This window comes from Equus quagga, chromosome 16 (assembly GCF_021613505.1).
Source record: "Equus quagga isolate Etosha38 chromosome 16, UCLA_HA_Equagga_1.0, whole genome shotgun sequence".
In the NCBI taxonomy this organism is placed as follows: Eukaryota; Metazoa; Chordata; class Mammalia; order Perissodactyla; family Equidae; genus Equus; species Equus quagga.
The window spans coordinates 70,898,166-70,919,536 of record NC_060282.1 but is presented as its reverse complement, the minus strand read 5'-3'; the positions used below and the strand labels follow the sequence as shown (position 1 = coordinate 70,919,536).

Here is a 21,371-nt window from a genome sequence, read left to right as displayed (position 1 = left end):
TCTTTATACATTACTGGTTTAGAGCATATACTGGAAGAATCTTCTAAGAATTTGTCAACAGATAATCAAGATCTTTTAAAATATTCATATTCTCAAGAAATAATCAGAAACATGGTCAAAGATTTCTGCAGCGATACTGAACACAGCATTACCTAAAATGATTTAAAAATGAAAATAAGGTAAATGTCAAACATTAAGGAAATAGGTAAGCGACATTTATGCAAGTAATTCTATACAGACATTAAAAATGATGCTTGTTGAGATTTTGGCTACAAAGGTTTTGGTTATTGAGGTTTGTTAAGTTGGAAAGTAAACAGAATACAGAACCATATATATACAGTATGATCTATGTAAAAGTGGATGGAAAAAAGTCTACAATTTCTGTGTTTTTTTATAATAAGCATGTATTCTGTTGATTAGATAATTAAAATTTTAAAAGTAAAGTAAAATTTTGCCCAAAAGAAAAAAAAAAGTAGTCCTAGGATTCTACCCCTAAATCTGGCATTAGCTGGTCTCAGTATCCTCCTCTGGAAAATTCTAATCATTCTCTAGGTAACTAACATAGTGATCCTTTAGAGTGACAATGCCATGAGGAAAAGGGGAAGCAGAAGGGGAGAAAACAACATTTCTCAAGTAAAGGAGGAAAGGTAAGATCGAAAATGGGCCCACAGCTGCCTCTTCTCACCCCAATGCCTCTCCTCCAAAGTCTATTCTGAGCTACCATTACAACCAAAACACTTCCATAATTTTTGCAAAGGCTTTGAAAAATTAGCACAGGACGCTCTGTCCGTAAAAAGCAATACCTTTTCTCTGCCAAATCAACTGAAAATGTCTTTCAGGCAAGTCATTAATTAGGGCAACAAACTTTGCATCGCCTCTATCTGTTTTCTCTTTGTGGACGTAGTTACACAACAGTGCCTAGTTGAGCAACTGGCAACGGTGAGAGTCTGGGCCCTAAATTCCCTTAGTTCCACAGTCCCGTAAACAAAGGGTGAACTTTATTTAGCTGTTTCAGCGTTCCTGGAAGGGTGCCTGAATTTAACCACAGGAAAGCAAGTGAAAAGGATAGGCGGGTGGAGAAACAGAGCAAGAGAGCTAGAGAAGGGTGTGGGGGCAGAGGGGGAGTGGAGTGACAAAGATCGTCTCAGAATTGAGTACTGGCGGCAGACACCTGGAATTTCCGTGAAAGATGACGGAATCGAAAAGAGCTGAGCAACCCTGGGGCTGGGAGGGGGGAGGGGGTGGGGGTTGGGGGGTGGAGGTGGAGGAAAGGCCCCAGGGGGAGGGTGGGGGTGGGGGTGGGGGTGGGGGTGGGGGTGGGGCGTGGTTAGTTTTCAGTAAACACTGAACGGTACCGGCAAGAGAGGAAATGAGGAAAGCCGATTGCACGAGCAGTTGAGATGCTCTTCAACAAGCACTGCAAATTTTCACAAGAGACAGATGCTGCTTCATAAAAAGCACGATCTTGTTAGCGTAGAAATACCACCCCCACTTTTCAATCTTTCGTCTGCGGATAGTCTCCGACCTCGCGGGGTACCCCTAAACGAGAGGCAGGCACAACCTCTAAAAGTACCAAAATCTTAACACATGGCGTGAGGAACTACAAGTTCCAGGATGCAGTGCTGCCTTGGCCAAATACCCACAGTACTCCAGAGAAACTACAAATCCCAGGATGCACGGCTGCCTTCGACGCCCCCCCCCCCCCCCCCCCCCCCCCGCGCCCCCCCAAGCACGTCTTTGAGGCCGCTCTCCCTGCGGAAATCGGATGAGGGTAGGTGCTGCATACTGGGAATCAGAAAGCCCAGAATCGGATTGGTCGAGATTTGCCAGTGACCGCGATCCTCCCAGGCTGGCCTGTGGTGCTCCGGGAGAAGGGAGGGCGGCACTGCGCACTTCCTGTAGACGGAAGCCGGCGACAGACTCCGGGAGTCCCCGCCTCATCAGGTACTATCTCCCGCGCGTTGTAAAAAGCGTCTGTGACCCGGCGGAAGTGATTCCTCCAACTGCCCCGGAACCCACGGCGGCAGGCAGCTGGGGTGGGGGGGTGGCCCTGGAATAGGGGCTGTGGCGGTGCGCGGGGACCCGGTGCGGTGGCTGCGGTGGCCGTGGGGCTGACGAGTGAGTCTCGGGCTGGGGTGGGGACGGAGCTCCTGGTCCGCGTGAAAGCCGAGGGAGGCTCGTACTGGGCGCGCTCGCAGTCCCACTTCCCACCCCTTCCCATTTGGGCGGGGAAGGAACGGAAGCTCTTAACCTCGCCGGGCCTCCTCGGCTGCTGGTTTGGGGGAGGGGAGAAGAGGGCGGCGGGACCTTTCCTGGCGCCGCTCGGTGGGCTTGGAAAAGGGCTGAGGGAGGGGCGGCGGCCGGCGAGCCTGGGCCTTCTTTGGGCTGAGCGCGGGGAGGGTGGAGTTAGGAGCATGGCAGCCCTGTCGCTTTTCCTTTTTGCTTTCTCCGTGTGCGCTCAGATTCGTCCTTTTCTTGGAGTCCGTCCCTACTCACCGGGGAGGGCCCTCGCTCTTTCCAGCTTCAGCACCCCTCAAGTTTACCTTCTGGGCAGCTTGTCGGGCGATCTCTTCCCGACTTGATGGTTTGGAGTTGTCGTGCTTCTATCTCCTAGTGTTGTCTGAAAAGAGGTTATCTACTGTCAACTACAGTGGCCAGTGAGTTTCTCGTATGGAACTAAAACTTCTTTAGGAACATGTAACTGGAGTTCGTGTCATTAGCGCGAGCATTTCTACTCCACCTCGCCTTCGGTGTAGAAAACGTCCAAAATCCTTTAGAGTTTTAAAACTTCATTTTCAAACTGCCAGATTGGCTTTTTGATATCCAAATAGTTGTTTCCTTTTCTGTTAAGTAGACGAAAATGACTCCCTGATCTCATTTACGTTATCATTTTAGTACACTTCATGATGTGGAAACATCACAGTTCACGGTGGATTTCATTCCTTCTGGAGACACAGTGGCAAGGAAACAGCTATGGTCTCTGTCATCAAGGATATTTATTAAGTGTTTATTGCCAGTGATGATTTTTAGTTCACATTTAATTTTTAAATGGCTATCCATTTTTTTCCTTAAGTATGAGGTTTATCTGATAACTATTTACCATTCCAAAAAATATGTATGTTTATTTCAAATGGAGAATGCCAGTTTCATTACCTTATGGTAATTCTGTAATGTATTTACAACTCCTGAGGAGTTGGTGTTTTGCCAAGAGACCTAAGTGATGAAGAGGACCTGAGGGAGGAGCTTTTAAGAGAGCAGTAACTGCAAATGCGAAGACCTTAAGAGAGGAATGAACTTGACCTATTAAACTAAGACGACCAGTGGGGCTGGAGCATAGGGAAAGGAGTGGTGGCAGATGAGATCAGAGTGGTTAGTAAGGACTAAATAAGATGGAACTTTATAGTCCTTTTTCTGTCTGTCATGAGAAGCCATTAGAGAATTTTGTGCAAGAGTGACATCTGATTTATGCTTTTGGTGACTAGTTGCTGTGACAAATGACCAAGTTGGAGGAAAATGGGGAAACCAGCTCCTATGGAATCTTGTAGTAGTCCAGTTGAGATGTGGTAGCTTGTGCTAGAGATGGAGGGTTGAAAGTTAGGGGGTAGTGGCCTTATTTGGAATGTAATTTGAAGACGGAGCCAAATGGGTCTTGCCTTCACCCTTAGGACAAAAAAAATTGAGGAATTAACTGTTTTGCCTGAGCTTCTGGGTCAACAGTACTGCCATTTACTGAAGAGAAAGACTGGGGAGGGTGCACTGGCTTCAGAGGAATGGAATCAGGGATTCTGTATGGGACATATTGAGTTTGGTAACTATTATACAGCTCAGAATAGGTACCGTAGGCAAGTTGGACATCCATGTCTGTTGCTCAGGGGAGAATTTGGGCTAGGGAGATTATCTGAGAGTCTTATTTTGTAGGTGATATTTAAACCTATGGACTGGAGGACATCGAGTAGAGAGTGTTAACGGAGAAGAGGGCAGATGGGAGCACTCTGGTCAGAGGAGGAGCAAACAGTGATGGAAGCAGAAAAGCCAGGGGGTGTGTGGCATCTGTCATACTAAGGGAAGAAAATGTTTTGGAAAGGAGGGAGTAGTCAACTGTGAAACTCTGCTAAAAGTAAGATGATGATTAAAAATTGATCATGTGACCAAGCAAAGTGGTTGACATTTGTTAAGAGCCCTTTGGACTAGTGGGTCAAACGTCTGATGATGCTACAGCATTTTGATGTGTTGATGGCAGGACACAGTCCTTGGATAGCTGTGCTGAAGTGGAAAGGTTGGCATAGGATAGAAAGGATAGTTTTATTCAATTTGAAACAGGAGGGTGGACAGAGTATGTGGTATGAAGAGGCAGGCAGGATGAAGCTGGAAAGACAAGGCAACTGCAGTGATTGGTTCTGTTTTCGTGGTGAAGTAAGTGAAGTTGTCAAGGCAGGGAGGAGAAGGGTGTTGGAAGTTGAGGAGAAGCTGTACATTTTCTCAGAGGAGGAAAGCCAGTCCACTCAGAGGATCACTATAAGGCCAAGTGCCTATTTAAAGTGTGTGGTCATACCTTTGAAGTTGAGACCACGCAAGATGGTTGTGTCTTTTCTCCACCACATTCAGTTCTTTGGTTGAGGCCTGAGCCAGGCAGAGAATTTAGTTTGGCCAGGATTGGGATTTGGATGGGTAGCTACATCAGAGGAGAGGGCAGGAGTTAATGGTATAAGGACTGTGAGACTGTAGTGCCTGCCCTGATGAATGCTTAGCGGTGGCATGAGGCAGGGTCAGAACTTATTTTATATTTGTTTTTTGTGTTTATTTTTAGCCCATCGTTCTAAAGGTTCTTTGTAGTTACTTTGTGATACAGAGAATCTATAATTAGATACATACTACATAGTGGGAGTATTTGTTCATACTTTTTAAGCCAGAACAAAGGAATTCGAAGATCACTAAGAGGGAGGGAGACGAGGTAGTTTGCAGGAGTGAGGCAGACGGACTTGGTAGGAACACACAGTCCTCTGGAGCCCTTAAGTTCTGTGCTGTGTGGCGGAGCCGCTCTGCTTAATGCTGATAGGAAGTTGGGAGTTAAAGGCATTTGTTGTAGAGGGAGTATGAATTTCAGATGGATTCAGTTGTGAAATAGTAGAGCTGGAAGGGACTTTTAGACACAATTTAGCCAAATTTCCTCATTTGGGAGCTGAAGAAACAGAAGTCATCACTTAACCCATCTAGGTCTCGAGATAGAAATGGGAAGAGTAGAAATTCTGGTGTGGACTGCGAATGACACTAAGTTCCTCTGTATACCAGCCCTGACACACACCCTTGACTCATTTTCTTTGCTTTGCCTGGACAGCCCTCTCCTTCCAGTTTGGCCTAGTAAAACCCCCTCCATCTGTTGAGACCCACATCAAAAGCTGCTTTCTTTTTATGGCTGTTTACTTAACAGATTCATAGTCTCAGATTTACTTTCTTTGGGACGACCAAACTCCTACTTCCCCCTCTGTCAACATCTGCATATCCAGAGAATTGGGGTTGATTTTATTATCAGTTCAAGTATCTTCTGAAAGGTTAATCAGGCAGAAAACCATCTAGATTGATGATATCTTTTGAGTAAAAGATATGTAATTTAACAAAAACCACCAATAAAATTTTGAAAAATCTTACTCTAGTCTTATTTTTATAAAATTGAGGTGTAATTAACATACTGTGAAATTGTAAGTGTACCATTTAGTTTTCACAAATGGGTATCAGGACTCAACAGTTTTATCACTCTAGCAAGTTGCCTCATGCTCCTTCCTGATCACTCCTCCACCAGAAGCAGCCCCTGATCTAGCACCATAAGTTAGTTTTGCCTGTCCTAGAATTTTATGTAAATAAAATAATAAAGTATGTACTTTTTCTTTGGCTTTTTGTACTCACTGTAATATTTGCTGTGTTCATCCATGCCTTGTGTATCAGTAAATCATCCCTCTTGTTGTAAATAGAATTCCTTTGTATGAATATATCACCACTTGTGTGTCATCTGGGTAGTTTCCCATTTATTTGTGAATAAAGCTTCTGTGAGCGTTTTTGTTGAAGTTTTTTTTGTAAAAGATTATTTCTTGGATAAATACCTAGAAATGGAATTGCTGTGTCATAAAATAGAGGCATGTTTGACTTTTTTAAGAAACTGCCAGACACTTTTCCAAAGTGACTGTGCCATTTTCTGTTCCCATCGCAGTCTAGGAGAGCTCATTTGCTCCATATCCTCTCCGACACTTAGTGTTAAGCTTTTTAATTTACTCTGGATACAAATCCTTTATCAGATTTGTGCTGAGAATATTTTCTCCCCGTTTATGGCTTGCCTTTTCATTTTCTTCATGTTTTTTGGTGAGCAGAAGTTTTTTATTTTGATGGAATCCTATTTATTGATTTTTTCTTTTATGATTTGTTCGTTCTGTTTCTTGTTTAAGAAATGAACATAGAAATGAACTGATGTCATGAACATAGTGTGTGTTTTCTTCTAGTGGTTTTGTTATTTTACCTTTTAGGTTTACCTCTATGAACTGTTTCAAATAGATTTTTGTATGTGATGTAAGGTGTGAGTGAGGCTCTTGTCTTCCATATAGATACCCAGTTCTTCCAGGTTAACTTGTTGAAGAGATTTTCATTTCTAGCTGTATGCTTTGATTCACTTACTCTTCCTTTCCAGTGTAAGGAGTAAAGTCACGTTTATCATTTTTGCCGCTTGTAATTTGATATGAAACAGCTATAACTTACCAAAACGTAAGTAGCCTAGAACCATCACCCCAGTGGACCTGGGCCACTTAACATCACAGTGACGACTGTCTGCTGTGGCCCTCACCGCCTATGCAATAGTTCTGATTGATCGTTTGTGGCCAGTCTAAAATAGGGTCCTTAAATGTTGGAGAGATTTCTTCTAGTCACAATTCCTAAAGGCCTGCGCTTCCTGACAAGCAGATCATAGAACTGGCATTGTGAGGGCGTTTACTAGAAACCAAGGTTTTGCTGCTGAGGTATTTTTATAATACAGTTGATTACTGGATATTATTAGATGAGTCGTTATTTTAGTAGTGAAAACTTGACCATTTGGGACAACAATTAGGCTGTTACTGATTGTTAGCCATCAGAAACAGATTGAAAACTGAGGTCAGTGCTTTGACTTTAAATGATCTAGTAGACTGTTAGTAAAAGTAAAGAACGTCCCTCTGACTTCCTGTGCTCTGCCACTGAGAATGAAAGTTGTTTTGAAACTCAGGGATGTATGGGAGCAAGTTGTAACCCTAGAAGGTTGGAGGACATTATCAAATACTTCAAATGATCGGATGACTAAAAGAGTTAGTTCTGGTAACTTGAAATTGCAGGAATCGTGTACGGAAATACATGTTTCATACCCTTGCAATTATAATTAATAATATATGGTACCAAATTGTGAGACTGATGTTTTGGTTATCACAGTTTCATAAAGTGTGACTATGTCCTGCCAGTCTTTAAAACAAAAATTGCTTTAAGAATTAGAATTCAGATTGAGTAAATTCTGTTGTGAAAAATGGGATACCATCTCCTTTAGTAGTCATTCCCTCCCCTCTCTATAACCCAAAATATTTCAATAATCTTAAATAGATGTTTCCTAGAAAGAGCAGTTTTCATCATGGTTGTCTAAAAGTTCAAAGTTTATTAAATTCCAACATCAAGGGAAAAACATGAAAAGAATCAATTTTGGTCAAAAGCATTGTGCCATTGAATAACTTTATTCTGTTAGAAAGCTCAGGATAACACTATGTCTGGCAGATACATTTTTGTGTGAAGCTTCACTTTGTTAACATTACCACATTACCATTGCGCTGGATATGTGGGGTCGTAGTGAGGACCTCCCTGCCTTGTCGAAGGTTACAGCTAGTCGGGGACACAAAATATATCCAAAAAGACACACTTCCAAGGCAGCTGTGAACCACTTGTATCTACTAGAGAAGAAAACTATAAATTCCACAATGGAGGAAAAAATGGGGAAGGGGCTCTGTTTGCTGAAAGTATTAAGCATACCTATGCAAGAATTAAATATAGGAGCATTGTTATATGTTGAGTAAGCCAGAATGAGACTTTTAACTCGTCTGAAGAGATGTAAATTCAGTGACACTACAGGCACATTCTAGGCAGGATATTTTGATGTCTTATTACAAATTGGAATTGCATCCTAACTTCTGTCAATTTATATTATGTGGCCAAAGCCTCTCTTCTTGCCTCTTCAAATAGGCCTGAAAATTAAATAATCTTTTGTTAATGTAATTTATTTTGTTTTCCAAATTAGTTATATTCTTACATACAGTTAAGAACTAATTGTCAGGCAGAGTGACCATTGTTCACTTCATGAGCTGCTTGGTTCTACACACTTGTTTCTTTATAAAAATCTATTTTAAATCACAGTTTTCTAGTTATTTATAGTTTTGAACATGTATTTTTATACATTTTATTTATCTGCAGAAAACATGAAATTAATAGGCAAGAAGCTGCTTACTTTACATAAATGGCATCAAACTACCTATCATTCTAATCTGCTTTTAAAAAAATTAAGTTTATCTCGGTGGTATTTCTATGTCATTACACATACAGATTCAACTTAATCCTTTTCACTGCCCCATAATGTTTCATAAATATAGATAGACTCTTTTTTTTTAGCTCATTCCCTAATCAGTGAATTTTTTAGGACGTTTTCAGAGTTTCATTTGTACACACATTGTAGTAAGTATCCTCCTCCTTGCCTTTGCACACAATGCGAGTGTTACTCTAAAGCAGATACCAAGAAGGAGAACTGCTAGCTGTCTGGTGATCCTGTGCCTGCTTTCTGAAACTACTCTGCCATTTATTTAGTATCACCCATTTTCCCTGCCCCCAACACTTGATTCTTAGCAACTTTTAATGTTTTAGTTGGCGTTTTCCTGATTACTGTTGGGATCAAGCATTTATATACAGGTCTCTGAGCTATTTGTATTTTTTCTTCTACTATTTTTCCAGAGTTCAGTGGTTTTTTAACATTTGGTCCTTTAGTCTGCAGTGTATTTTTGTGAGTGAGGTCAGTTAAACATTTAACCTTATTTTTTCCAAGTAAATAGCCACTGTGAAAAGACAAAAAGATACGAAGAATGGATTTGTGGCTGTTGCTATCATCTATTTAGGTGATCCAAGCAAGTCAAGTGAAAAACTATTAAACTAATAAGAGAGTTCTGTGAAGATGACGGGATACAAGATCAACCTCCCAAATTTTAGAGCTTTTCTTTAAAACCCCAGCAGTAACCTTTCAAAAGTATAATAGGAAAACAGATCTCATTCATAATAGAAACTGTAAAGTAACTGAAAGTAGACTTAACAAGAAATGTGTAATAACAAAATGGGGACTTGCCCAACCATTCAGCAAAACATCTTTATCACACTATCGTAATTAAAACTGGGGATATCGGTCAGGTGTAAACTGATTGATGGGACAGACTATGTGCAGCCTGGCAGTCCGTGTAGTGACAGAACTGTGTGATAAAGGCAACATTTCAAAGCAAAAAAAGGATGAGCTTTGCAAAGATCTTTTCAGTGTTCAATTATATTAGATTCAAAACTGATTTCGGTGTAGGCCCTAGGCTCACCTAGAATTTCTATTTGTTACCCAAAAAACAGAAAACTATTAAAGAGTAATGTTTATATCTAACACTAAAACCCTAGTGACATCTCAGGCCTTTGTTGATGATGTATCTTCTGCCTAAAGCTACTCTCAAGCCGCTGCCCCTCAACCTAAGGGACCTTGCTTTTCCCTACCGAATTCACATTTCTAGAACTCAGCTCGGTTATAGAATACATGTGCAGATGTCACGCTGAGATTTTGTTACTCAAACTTAGATTCTCTAAGTAATTTGTGGGTTAAATCTAAATTTAATGATATTTCAAATATCTTTAACTTCTACCTAGGAATTAGGATGAACTCTTCACTGTTAATGTTGATTTAACACTTTGTTAGTGATGAGGCATCTCTCTACCCGCCCCCACCCCCACCCCTTGTATAAATGGTGGAACTGATTTACTATATTAAGAAGTCGGTAGAGAAACTGTTGCTACCCAGAGAGCTTCTGAGATGTGACTTTGCGTGGTTGCTTAGCTACTGCTAGTTAAGTAAACATCCTAGATGTTTTGCTCTGGAGATTTTCCAGATAGGAAAGTTAGCACTTGGTTCTTGTTATAGCTTTTCTAGCATTTTTTCCTGTTTTGTCTTTTTAGAAGAATGACTACAAAACAGTATGAACAGGAGAAAATAATAATCACTGAAGAATTTTTTAATTACCTACTATTATCATAAAATGACATAGTACTGTTTTTAAATTTTAGACAACTATCTAAGGATTTATATCAGCAGCTCTCAGCAGTAGTGGAAAAGAAGTTTTAACAGGAGCCAGAATTTTTCACCATGGCAGTGTGGAATAATGGAGGGGAATATGGGCTGTAAAGGAAGCCTACGTAGGTTTAAATCTTCTGCTGCCACTTCAGCGGTAGAAGCGTTGAGCAGGTAGCAGCCTCTTGGTGTTTCCTCAAGTCTAAAATGGGAATAATAATCCCCTTGTGGAAGTGTTGTTTTAAACTAAGATAATGTATGTATGGCGTATAGTGCGTTTACCACTTACTAGGCCCTCAAATTTTGGGTAATAATGTTCTATCACCCCTGCTCCTCTATCTCACCTCAGAAATAGTACTTTAAATAGTATCTCCCTCCAATGCTTAGCAGGTGTTCTAGACTGACAGATAGATTCAATTTCTACTCCCACTCTGCTACCCGGAACAAATCATTCGGCCCTTCTATACATCAATGATGTTATCATTTCTTAGGGTGAGAGATTACATAGTTACTTGCAAACTCCTCTCTTGCTCTAAAATGTTATGGTTCGTTTTCTTGACCCTTCCCTAAAGGCTAGAATTAAAATATTGGTCAGGAATTTCTTAGAGAATAGGATAAGTAGGATATGCTGTTTTCCTGATAATGACATAAAACATAATACTGGTATAAATAAAATCCTCCTTTGAGGAAATGCTGTTAAAATACAAATTACTGAAAACATTAGCCCTTTCCCTTTAACAGTCATCTTATTTTGTAAAATTTATGATTTTAAAAATTATGGATTATTTACCACTTCGTTGTTAAATTTCAGAACTTTGGTAGCCTATATGCAGAAGGGATGGCACGGTAAAATGTTCTGTAGATGTGCACAATAATGTCAAAGAGGGCAAGGCTTACCTTTTTGATTCTCATGAAAGCTCCTTCATTTGCTTGGATTCATCATGTTGTCATTCATTCAGCAAATATTTGTTTCAGTGTCTACTGATATCTAGCAGATACAGTATACAAGATGATTAAGGCCAATGATCTCCTTCAAGTTCAATTCAGGTCCTAAGGAGCAACGTCTATATTTTTAAACTGTTGTCTGAATACCTTAAAGGGGGGAAAAAGGAACAAATTTGTGGTTAGCCTTTACTATTGTAGAGGTGGTCATCTTTTCTCAGATGTTCGGAAACTTGATACTGTGTCTTGTGGTGGCTGGGAAACTCTTGCATAGCTGAGAGAGGGAGTCCTTAAACTTGTAACACCGAGGACTCGTTAAGTAACAGTGGGTGGAAATACGTCCATTCCAGTGTTAATCTTAATACAGCATTGTTATATTTTCAGGAAACTCCTAAGTTCCTCTGGAAACGAAGTAGAATTTCATAAGAACATAATGGGTGAGTTATATAAAAGTAATTTCATATTTCAACTAGTAGAAGCTGGTTTTTCTTCTCAAAGATAAGCCTTTGACATCAGTGAATGCAAGTAAGAAAATGGTCAAAGTAGACTGAAATTAGTTGTTTAAACTAACAGGTTATGTTTACTATTTATTCCTGAAAGGCAGGTGTGTAACATTATTGTGCCAAATATAATTTGTGATTCCTAATCTCACATTCCTAAACTCATGATTCCTAATTATTGTATTATACCTTAAGAAATTGGAAACTTTCCTAAGAGACATATAAAATGGTTTAGCTTGCAAAAAATACTGAGTATAAACTTAAATAATTGATAATTTTATTTTTGTTCTCAGACGTTGGCAAAAACTGCTAAAAATCTATATGCTTGAATAGTCTATAATTTAGAAGTTACTTGCATCTTTATGAGTCCTCCAGCTTTTTATTATGAAAAATTGCAAGAATAATACACTACATAGCCTTCATCAATTGTTAGCATTTTGCCACATTTGCTTTCCCTGTGTGTATGTATGCGTGTGTGTGTCTGTATGTGTGTGTTTATGTACCCACATACACACACTTACATAAATGCTTTTCTTCTGTGCCATTTAAGATTTAGTTGTTCATATAGCACTCCACAGCTAAATACTTCAGCGTGCATCTCCTAATTCAGTCCATGTTGAAGGTTTCCAGTTGTTTCAATGGTGTTCTTTGCAGCAGATTTATTATTTTAAATCCAGGATGCCGGTGGGGGGGAGGGAAATTGGAGAAAGGGGGTCAAGGGGCACACTTCCAGTTCCGAGATAAATACATACTGAGGAGTAATGTGCAGCATGACGACTGTAGTTAACGCTGCTGTAGGATGTACGTGAAAGTTATTGAGAGAGCAATAAAGCCTAAGTTCTCATCACAAAAAAATTTTTTTCTTTTTTTGCTTTCTATTTTTGTTGTATCTATATTAGATGGTGGATGCTATCTAAAATTGTAGCAATCATTTCACAATATATGTAAGTCAAATCATTATGCGGTACACCTTAGGGTTACACAGTGATGTATATCAATTATATGTCAATAAAACTGGGGTAAAAGATGAAACTTGTATTTATTGTGACTTCTGATAAGAGTTACATTAAGGAAGGAGCAAATACACTTTTGAATAGGAAGAACTATCATTCTCATAGAGGAAGAAGAAAATTCAGGATCCAATCAAGGATCGCTTGTTGCAGTAATTTGTCTCTTTAGTCTCCTTTAAACAGTTCCCTGCCTTTGGGGTGGTGACAGGTGAGGTCTGTCGTGGCAATTTTTAATTTAGATTTGTCTGAGTGTTTCCTCCTGATTAGATTCAGATTAAACATTTTTAGCATCAGTAGTACATAAGTGATACTGATATTTATTAACCTCAGTTCTAGGATTTCTAAATTAACTATTAACAAATGAACAAGTAAATGGATTTGTAGCTGAACGATACTTCAGCTTCGTCCTTTGTACTTTTCCTTTCTAGGACTTCCTCAATTTTTAGTAAGACACCTTTTTTTTCAGCTATTGGTAATCATAAAAATTAAAATCCTGTCAGGACAAAATGTAAAAGTTACATATGAGAAAAGACCTTAAAGGGATGTGCAGATATATATATACCCCACAAAGAAGTTATATTGAGCTAGCTGCTGTCTGAAGCCAGCATGGTGGCAACGCAGGTAGCTGGTAGCAGAGTCGCATCTTCACACTCTTTCTTCTCACTTCTCCTTTGAATTTTTTTTTTCTTTTTCTCCCCAAAGCCCCCCGGTACATAGCTGTATATTCTTTGTTGTGGGTCCTTCTAGTTGTGGCATGTGGGACACTGCCTCAACGTGGTTTGATGAGCAGTTCCATGTCCGCGCCCAGGATTCGAACCAACGAAACACTAGGCCGCCTGCAGCAGAGCGTGCAAACTTAACCACTCGGCCATGGGGCCAGCCCCTCTCCTTTGAATTTTTAAAGACTGATATTTGTTTATATTCGTTACGTCAATCATGTGATAATTTAAACAGGGCAATAAAATGTTTTTGATCAGTATTTTTATGGGTCAAGAGTAAATGCTGAGTAAAGGAAGCCCTAACTTTTAGAATTTGGGGCTTGTCCGAAGAAGTTGAGCTCATGTGGCATATAAACATTCATTCATAAACACACTATGCATCTTATTTGAAAAATTAGTATTTCAGGTGATGGGATTAAAGTTTTACTATTTGAATATTTTTTCTTTGTCTTCAGATTTGAATGTGCTCCTGTGGTCACAGAAAAACTCTTAATACTTCTTTGAAAAATACTGGTAAATTTTCATCTAAAGTAACATTCTTGAATGTAGAGTTTATTCTGATGCTGGAAAATGTTTAGAGAATAATAGAACAAGAAGTTAAAACCTTCAAAATCATAGCGACTACTACCCTCCAGAAGCGTCTCTGGTCTGACTTCCTCAAATATTAATCTTGGTAAACCTGTTTGTTTTTAATAAGTTTTGTGATTCGAAAGTCATTTTACTACTTACTTTACTTTAGATGGAGAGGAGAAAACCTATGGTGGCTGTGAAGGCCCTGATGCCATGTATGTCAAATTGATATCCTCTGATGGCCATGAATTTATTGTAAAAAGAGAACACGCACTAACATCAGGAACAATCAAAGCCATGTTGAGTGGCCCAGGTAGGTACATTTCTTTAATTTCTCTTAGTATAGGTTCACTTTTAATATTTGATGGATGTGTTTTTAAGTTGTGTTGTAAGTTTTTCAGTTGAATTAAATGACTCATAACATTAAAAGAGAGAGAGACAGTAACTGTTCTAATAACATCATTGCACGATTATTTTGCATTGGAAAAAAAATTAGTTTCTTGGGGCCGGCCCAACGGCATAGTGGTTAAGTTCATGCACTCTGCTTTGGCAGCCCAGGGTTCAGATGTTCAGATCCCAGGCATGGACCTAGCATCACTTGTCAAGCCACGCTGTGGTGGCATCTCACATAAAATAGAGGAAGATTGGCAAGGATGTTAGCTCAGTGACAATCTTCCTCAAGCAAAAAGAGGAAGATTGGCAGCAGATGTTAGCTCAGGGCCAATCTTCCTCACAAAAAGAAAAAAATTAGTTTCTGCTATTTCCTGTTTTCACTTATTTACCCCAGTTTCAATAAGACTGAATTGATTATTTTGTAATAGGAAGGATCATTTCCCTGCATTGGTTTCCATGGTCAATTTCTTAACCACGGAAGGACTGGTGATTTGTGCTCCTAATTACATGTAAAGTTTTTCAGTAGAAGTTACCACCTCCCAGATAGCTATTCTTAAATATTGTTTTCTTCTTCTTCTTCTTTGAGGTAATTTTTCTTACCTCAAAGAAAAAAGTTTTCAAGATTCAAATTGCTGAAGTATAAGGTAATTCTGTATTAACATTTGGAGGAAATGCTGAACTGTTTGCACAGTGGCTGAACCATTTTACATTCCTACCAGCAATGTATGAGGGTTCCAGTTTCCCCACATCCTCACTGACACTTGTTATTTTTCATTTTTTTAATTCTGTCATCCTAATGTGTGTCAAGTGGTATCTCCTTGTGGTTTTGATTAGCATTTCCCTGATGATTAATGATATTGAACATCTCTTTGTGTGCTTGCTGATCATTTGTATATCTTTTGGGAAGAAATGTCTATTCAAGTCCATTGCCCGTTTGTTATTGGGTCATTTGTCTTTTTGTTGTTGAGTTGTAAGAGCTGTTTATAAATTCTAGATATTAGACTCTTATCAGATATATGATTTGCAAATATTATCTCCCATTCTGTGGGTTGTCTTTCCTTGATAGTGTCTTGATGCACAGAAGCTTTTTATTTTAATGAAGTCCAATTTATTTTCCTTTTGTTGTTTGTATTTTTTGGAGTCCTCTAAAACTCCATGGCCAGAGCCAATGGTAATGAAGATTCGCCCCTTTGTTTTCTTATGAGTCCTGTGGTTTTAGCTCTTACCTTTAAGTCTTTGATTTTAAGTTCTTTTTATATATGGTGTGAGATAATGATTCGGCTTCATTCTTTTGCGTGTGGACATCCCAGTACCATTTGTTGAAGAGACCATTCTTTCCCCCGTTGTACAGTCTGGGCACTCTTGTTGAAAATCAGTTGACCATAGATGTGTGGGTTTATTTCTGGACTCTCAGTTATCTTTCATTGATCTATATGTCTATCCTTATGCCAGTACCACACTATTTTGATTACTGTAGCTTTGTAGTAAGTTTTGAAATTGGGAAGTGAGAGGGCTCCAACTTTGTCTTTTTCAAAGTGTTTTTGGCTGTTTGGGGTCCTTTGCAATTCCTTTTCTACGTTTTTTACTGTGGAGATTTTAAAACATACACGAAAGTAGAGAGAATAGTATAATCACCTCCATATAGCCATCAACCAGCTTTAATAGTTAGCAACATTTTGCCAATCTTGTTTCGTCTATTACCCTATTTTATTTCTTTGAGTATTTCAAGCAAATACCTTACATTGAGTCATTTCACTTGCAAAATCTATGATAGCCCCCCTGTACCCTCCCTTTTTTGCAGATCATCAATTTTACAGAGAAACAAGGTTATTTGTATAATGTCCACATCCGGATTAGACTTAGTATTTCATCTTGTAAACTCATAGTTAGAACTCTAGAGGCTTGATTAGAATCCAGTTCATTTTTCTAGACAAGAGTGCTCTATAGGTGGTGCTATTGTATTCTTAAATTCTGTCATATCTTTTAGCAATGTCAAGATTGATTAGTAGGTTCCAGGGTTATCAAGCTGATTCATCCATAAACAGTTCCCCAGTCAGACTTTCATATAATGGTTTTAGCATTCATTGTGATTATTGCTGAGATTTACTTCATTTGGAATTACAAAACAGTGATTTTTCTAACTCTGTAATTTCTTCTGCATTTATTAGAGTTTTCCTAAAAAGATCTATTTGGTTACCCTGAAATACAGTCTGTACAGAAAAGCAAAGATAAATGCTTGCTTTTTTCCCTTTATGTATAATTTTTCAGAGTAATGACAGCACCTTCCAGTAATAAAGAGTGTAGTAAATAGTGTTTGTTTTATTTTTGTCTGGTTTTTTTGCATAGCATTATTGACTCAAGACCTGTTTATATTTGATGTTTTTCACTCCGGTGCAGGCATTCTTACTGATGCTCAGATTGCTCTGTTTCTCCATGTTTATGCCAGAAGGAAGCACATCAGGTTGGCTGCTGTGTCCTTTGATATGACTCCTTAGCCTCGGATAGTCATGCTTTGTTGTTGTTGTTCGTGCCATGGAGTTGGTCCTGACTCCGGCGCCCTGTGGACAGCAGAGCAGAACCCTGCCTGGTCTTTTGCGCCATCCTTTCACCTTCCGGCTCTGTATCACACAGTGCTCTGCTGCAGGGCTTAGGGTTTTCATGGCCAGTTTTTTCAGAGGTGCTTGGCCAGGTCCTTCTTCCTAGTCTGTTAGTCTGGAAGCTCTGCTAAACCTGTCCACCCTGGGTGACCCTGCTGGTATTTGAAATACTGGTGGCATAGCTTTCAGCAACACGCAGCCACCACGGTATGAGAACCAGCAGATGGGTGCTGTGGGTCCCTGACCGGGGAACAAACCTGGACCACAGAAGCGAGAGCGCCGAATCTTAACCACTAGACCACCAGGGCTGGCATAGTTATACTACTTTCTGTAATAATAAGATTTCTTAGGCTTCTTTTGTACATTATTCCCCAATCTTGAAAACAGCCATTTTTTCCAAAGAACTTTGTTTGCTTTTAACGGAAAAAGGTAGTTAGGGACCCTAGTCTGGGTGCTAGCAGTACTCATTACTCCTGGGTTGAATAGCTTTTAGACTTTTCTACTAGACAGGAGGTACTGTAGGAAAAAAAATCAGGGATGCCAACAAAATTTTAATTAAAAATTAAGATTCAAGGATTTTGCTTTTTGTAATCTTGGCCTCCTTTAATTTAAAACAAGAGGTTTATGTTTGGAGCACCAGACTTTCAGCCCAAAACTAATGTTTGCATAAAAAGGAAGGAAGTACTGGTACATGTTACAGCATGCACCTTCATACCCCTTCAGAACATGCTAAGTGAAAAGCCAGGCACAGAAAGGTAGCATGTTGAATGATCCCATTAGTACATTGGTGTTTGCCAGAGGCTGGGGGTGGAGAAATGGGGAGTAATTACTTAAAGGGTGCTGGGTTTTATTTTGGGGTGATGAGAGTGTTTTGAAACTAGATAGAGGGGGTGGCTGCGAAACATTGTGAATGTACACTGAATTGTACACCTTAAAATGGTTAATTTTATGATATATGAATTTCACCTCAAAACAAAAAAAGCCACTAATGTTTGTCTAGTATCAAAGGCTTAATAAGTGCCTATTAGTAATATCTGATACATATATTCAATAAAGTGAGGTTTAGTTATTGGCAAACCAAAATTTACCTTATTGTTATGAATTATTTGCTGAATCCTGCTCACCTTTCACCCCGCCCTGCCCCAACCAATAGACAATTATTAGAAAATTTTTAAACTATTACATTCTCAGAAAGTATAGTTTTCTGCCTTTTACATTCAGTACACACTGCTGCTAGTGCTAGACTGCTAAGAAAATATCTTGTCCCTATACACAAGACTAAATGATATAAACTTTATATAGCTAAGGAAATTTTGAGAGATCACTAAAACCAGTTTATGCAGTGTTATTAAACAAAGGGAAGTAGCTTATGAGGAGATCTCATTAACGTGATCATATTTCTGAAAACTAAAGAGAAATAATGGATTTACTTAGTTATTTTTACATCGCAATTGAGTATAGCACAGGACTCCTAATGATCCATAAAGACTTGATTCCCTAGACTGAATCTTCTAAAAGATTTGGCTTTTTTATGTCCTACTCACCCTTCAGTAATCATGCCACCAGGATTCTTAGGAAAAGCTACTTAGGTGTCCAAACTTCTGGGAGAGAATTAGAATTTTTAAGTTCACTCTTTTTTGGGGGGGAAGATTAGCCCTGAGCTAACTGCTGCCAGTCCTCCTCTTTTTGCTGAGGAAGACTGGCCCTGAGCTAACATCCATGCCCATCTTCCTCTACTTTATATGTGGGACGCCTACCACAGCATGGTGTGCCAAGCTGTGCCATGGCCACACCCGGGATCCAAACCATCAAACCCCAGGCTGCTGAAGCAGAACGTGCACACTTAACCGCTGCACCACCGGGCCAGCCCCTAAGTTCACTCTTGATGAATCTCAGATGCTATCTTAATAAAGATTTTTTTGTGTTTATACTCAGAAATCAGAGTTAGATATTTTGTTTTATGCTAGTTGGAGTTTTTCTTTTCACATTGTGTTAGTTTTCTCTGGCTGCCATAACAAAAGTACCTTAGACTGGGTGATTTAAACACCAGAAATGTATTTTCTCGCAATTGTGGAGGGTAGAAATTCAAGGTCAAGATGTTGGCAAGGTTGGCTTATTCTCTCCTTGCCTTGTAGAAGGCTGTCTTCTCCCAATGTGTCTTCACATTGTCTTCCCTCTGTGTGTCTGTGACCTAATCTCCTCTTATTAGGACACCAGTCAGGTTGGATTAGGGCCCCTAATAGCCTGTTTTGCCTTAATGACCTCTTTAAAGACCCTATCTCTATGCTCACTTTGGCAGCACATACGCTAAAATTGGAGTGATTACACACAAGATTAGCATGGCCCCTGCACAAGGATGACATGCAGATTCGTGAAGCACTCCATATTTTTAAAATGTTTCCTAAACATTAAAAAAAAAACTATCTCCAAATACAGTCATATTCTGAAGTGCTGGGGGTTAGGACTTCAGCATATGAATTTTGGAGGAACAAGTTCAGCCCATAACAAAAATACTCCTTTTGTTTTACAGGTCAGTTTGCTGAGAACGAGACTAATGAAGTCAATTTTAGAGAGATCCCTTCACATGTGCTGTCAAAAGTATGCATGTATTTTACCTACAAGGTTCGCTACACTAACAGCTCCACGGAGATTCCTGAATTCCCAATTGCACCTGAAATTGCACTGGAACTGCTGATGGCTGCGAACTTCCTAGATTGTTAAATAAAATAAATTATAATAAACTGTTAACTTTTTTCAGTATTTAATACCTGTAGTTCAGTTAGTAATTTTTTCATATATAGCATGTTGCCTGTGTGCAATTGAACTTTAAAGTTCATTGCAAAGCAGATTATCTTCTTTTCTTTTGCATAGCAATCAGAGTTGAAATTTCTTTGCTACATCAACAAATTAAGGACATTTTCACAAATTGAAAAATAAACAAATATGCCAATTCGTAGGTGGTTTCGCCTTATCCTTTGGATGTGAGTTTTAAAATTAGGGCAGTAGTGACATAGTAAATGCTGAAATTTAGGCATACATGAACACGCTCTACAGGTAAATAATGGGGCTATGTATTTTTATGTTTTTAGTGTTTTTTTAAAAAACCTATTCTGATCTTATAGCCGTCTTTAGCATTAATAGAGTTATGCAAATAATTGCATTATAAACATGTTTATAACTTAGCCAAAATATTGATTTTTATAACTGTCAAAGACATAAGAGTTAAAATTTCTTATGTGTCTTTTGATAAATTGCAGTATTGTTTAAGTGTATCTTGTCGTTTTGTTTATTGCTACAATTTAAGAACTTTATTTAAAAGCAATTTTGGAAGATTACTAGGTACAGCTTTTGGAGCAGTGACTTTTTGAACTGTAGCCACGTGATCAACAAGTAAACTACGTGACTTTAATTTCATGTGCTTTGTGCATTGTGGCCAATCCAAAGTACTGTACTTTCCTTGACTATAAAGCTTCCTTTGCAATATTCATTCTTCTTACATAGTCCCTTGTTGTGATTACACTTATTATTTAAATATGTTTTAAAAGACTCGCTATGAACTTTATCCTTATATTAAAAGCTAGATTTTTCTGAACTATTCCAGTCTTCCTCCATCCAACTGAAATGTTATAAAACATGGAAAACGTGGAGAGATGCAGTGCAAATCTTATAATGCACTTTGATATAGTATATGAGTTATCTTCTGTTAATTAAAATATGTCCCAATAAATATGATAGTCATAATCTGTGGGTCTTCTACTGAAATCAACCTTATAAGGAGCTCATTCAGCTTTTATACTAAGCAGACAAAAAAATCTGAAAAACTATGACAGAGCGTCTCTGCTGAGGCATGGGAAAGGAGCGCTGGAGTTCGGTTCATTATTCTCTCTCTTAGTTGTAAAAGAAAGTTGTAGGTTCTATAAACTTAAGTGTTCAGCTTAGTTCTTTAAGACTAGCTCAATATGGACTAGTTTTTCTGGAAACTGCAAAAACCATAAATAACCAAGATCTATAAAAGTAATTTTTCCTCTTAGAAGACCTAACATTATACTTTCCAGCTTACTGAAAGCAGTTAAATATAAATGTTAATTGCATATATTTTAGTAACTTCTTAAGACATACTGGTACATATTTTAGTATAGAAAATTACCAAGTACAAGAATTATATTCTGCTATTGGGCGACAAATAATGCCAATTATAAACCTAAATGATCTTAAAGGTCAAGGTGATAGCTAGAATAAAGTTTAACTTTGACCAATTTTAGTAGGTTACTTTATGTGTTAGATCCAGA

At 38.8% G+C, this 21,371-nt stretch overlaps 1 protein-coding gene and 1 non-coding gene across 2 annotated transcripts; both read left to right on the top strand.

Annotated features, from left to right (window-relative positions):
- The first annotated feature begins 1,750 nt into the window (after window positions 1-1,750).
- On the top strand, window positions 1,751-19,847 carry ELOC (elongin C). Its single transcript, XM_046642241.1, has 4 exons — window positions 1,751-1,944; window positions 11,678-11,730; window positions 14,262-14,405; window positions 19,613-19,847. Exons 1-4 carry the CDS (start codon window positions 1,766-1,768, stop codon window positions 19,801-19,803), a joined length of 567 nt encoding a protein of 188 aa, XP_046498197.1. The 5' UTR covers window positions 1,751-1,765; the 3' UTR covers window positions 19,804-19,847.
- LOC124228301 (U6 spliceosomal RNA) lies at window positions 19,366-19,473 on the top strand. Its single transcript, XR_006885689.1, has one exon. It is a non-coding gene; the product is annotated as a U6 spliceosomal RNA (small nuclear RNA).
- Window positions 19,848-21,371: the final 1,524 nt, after the last annotated feature.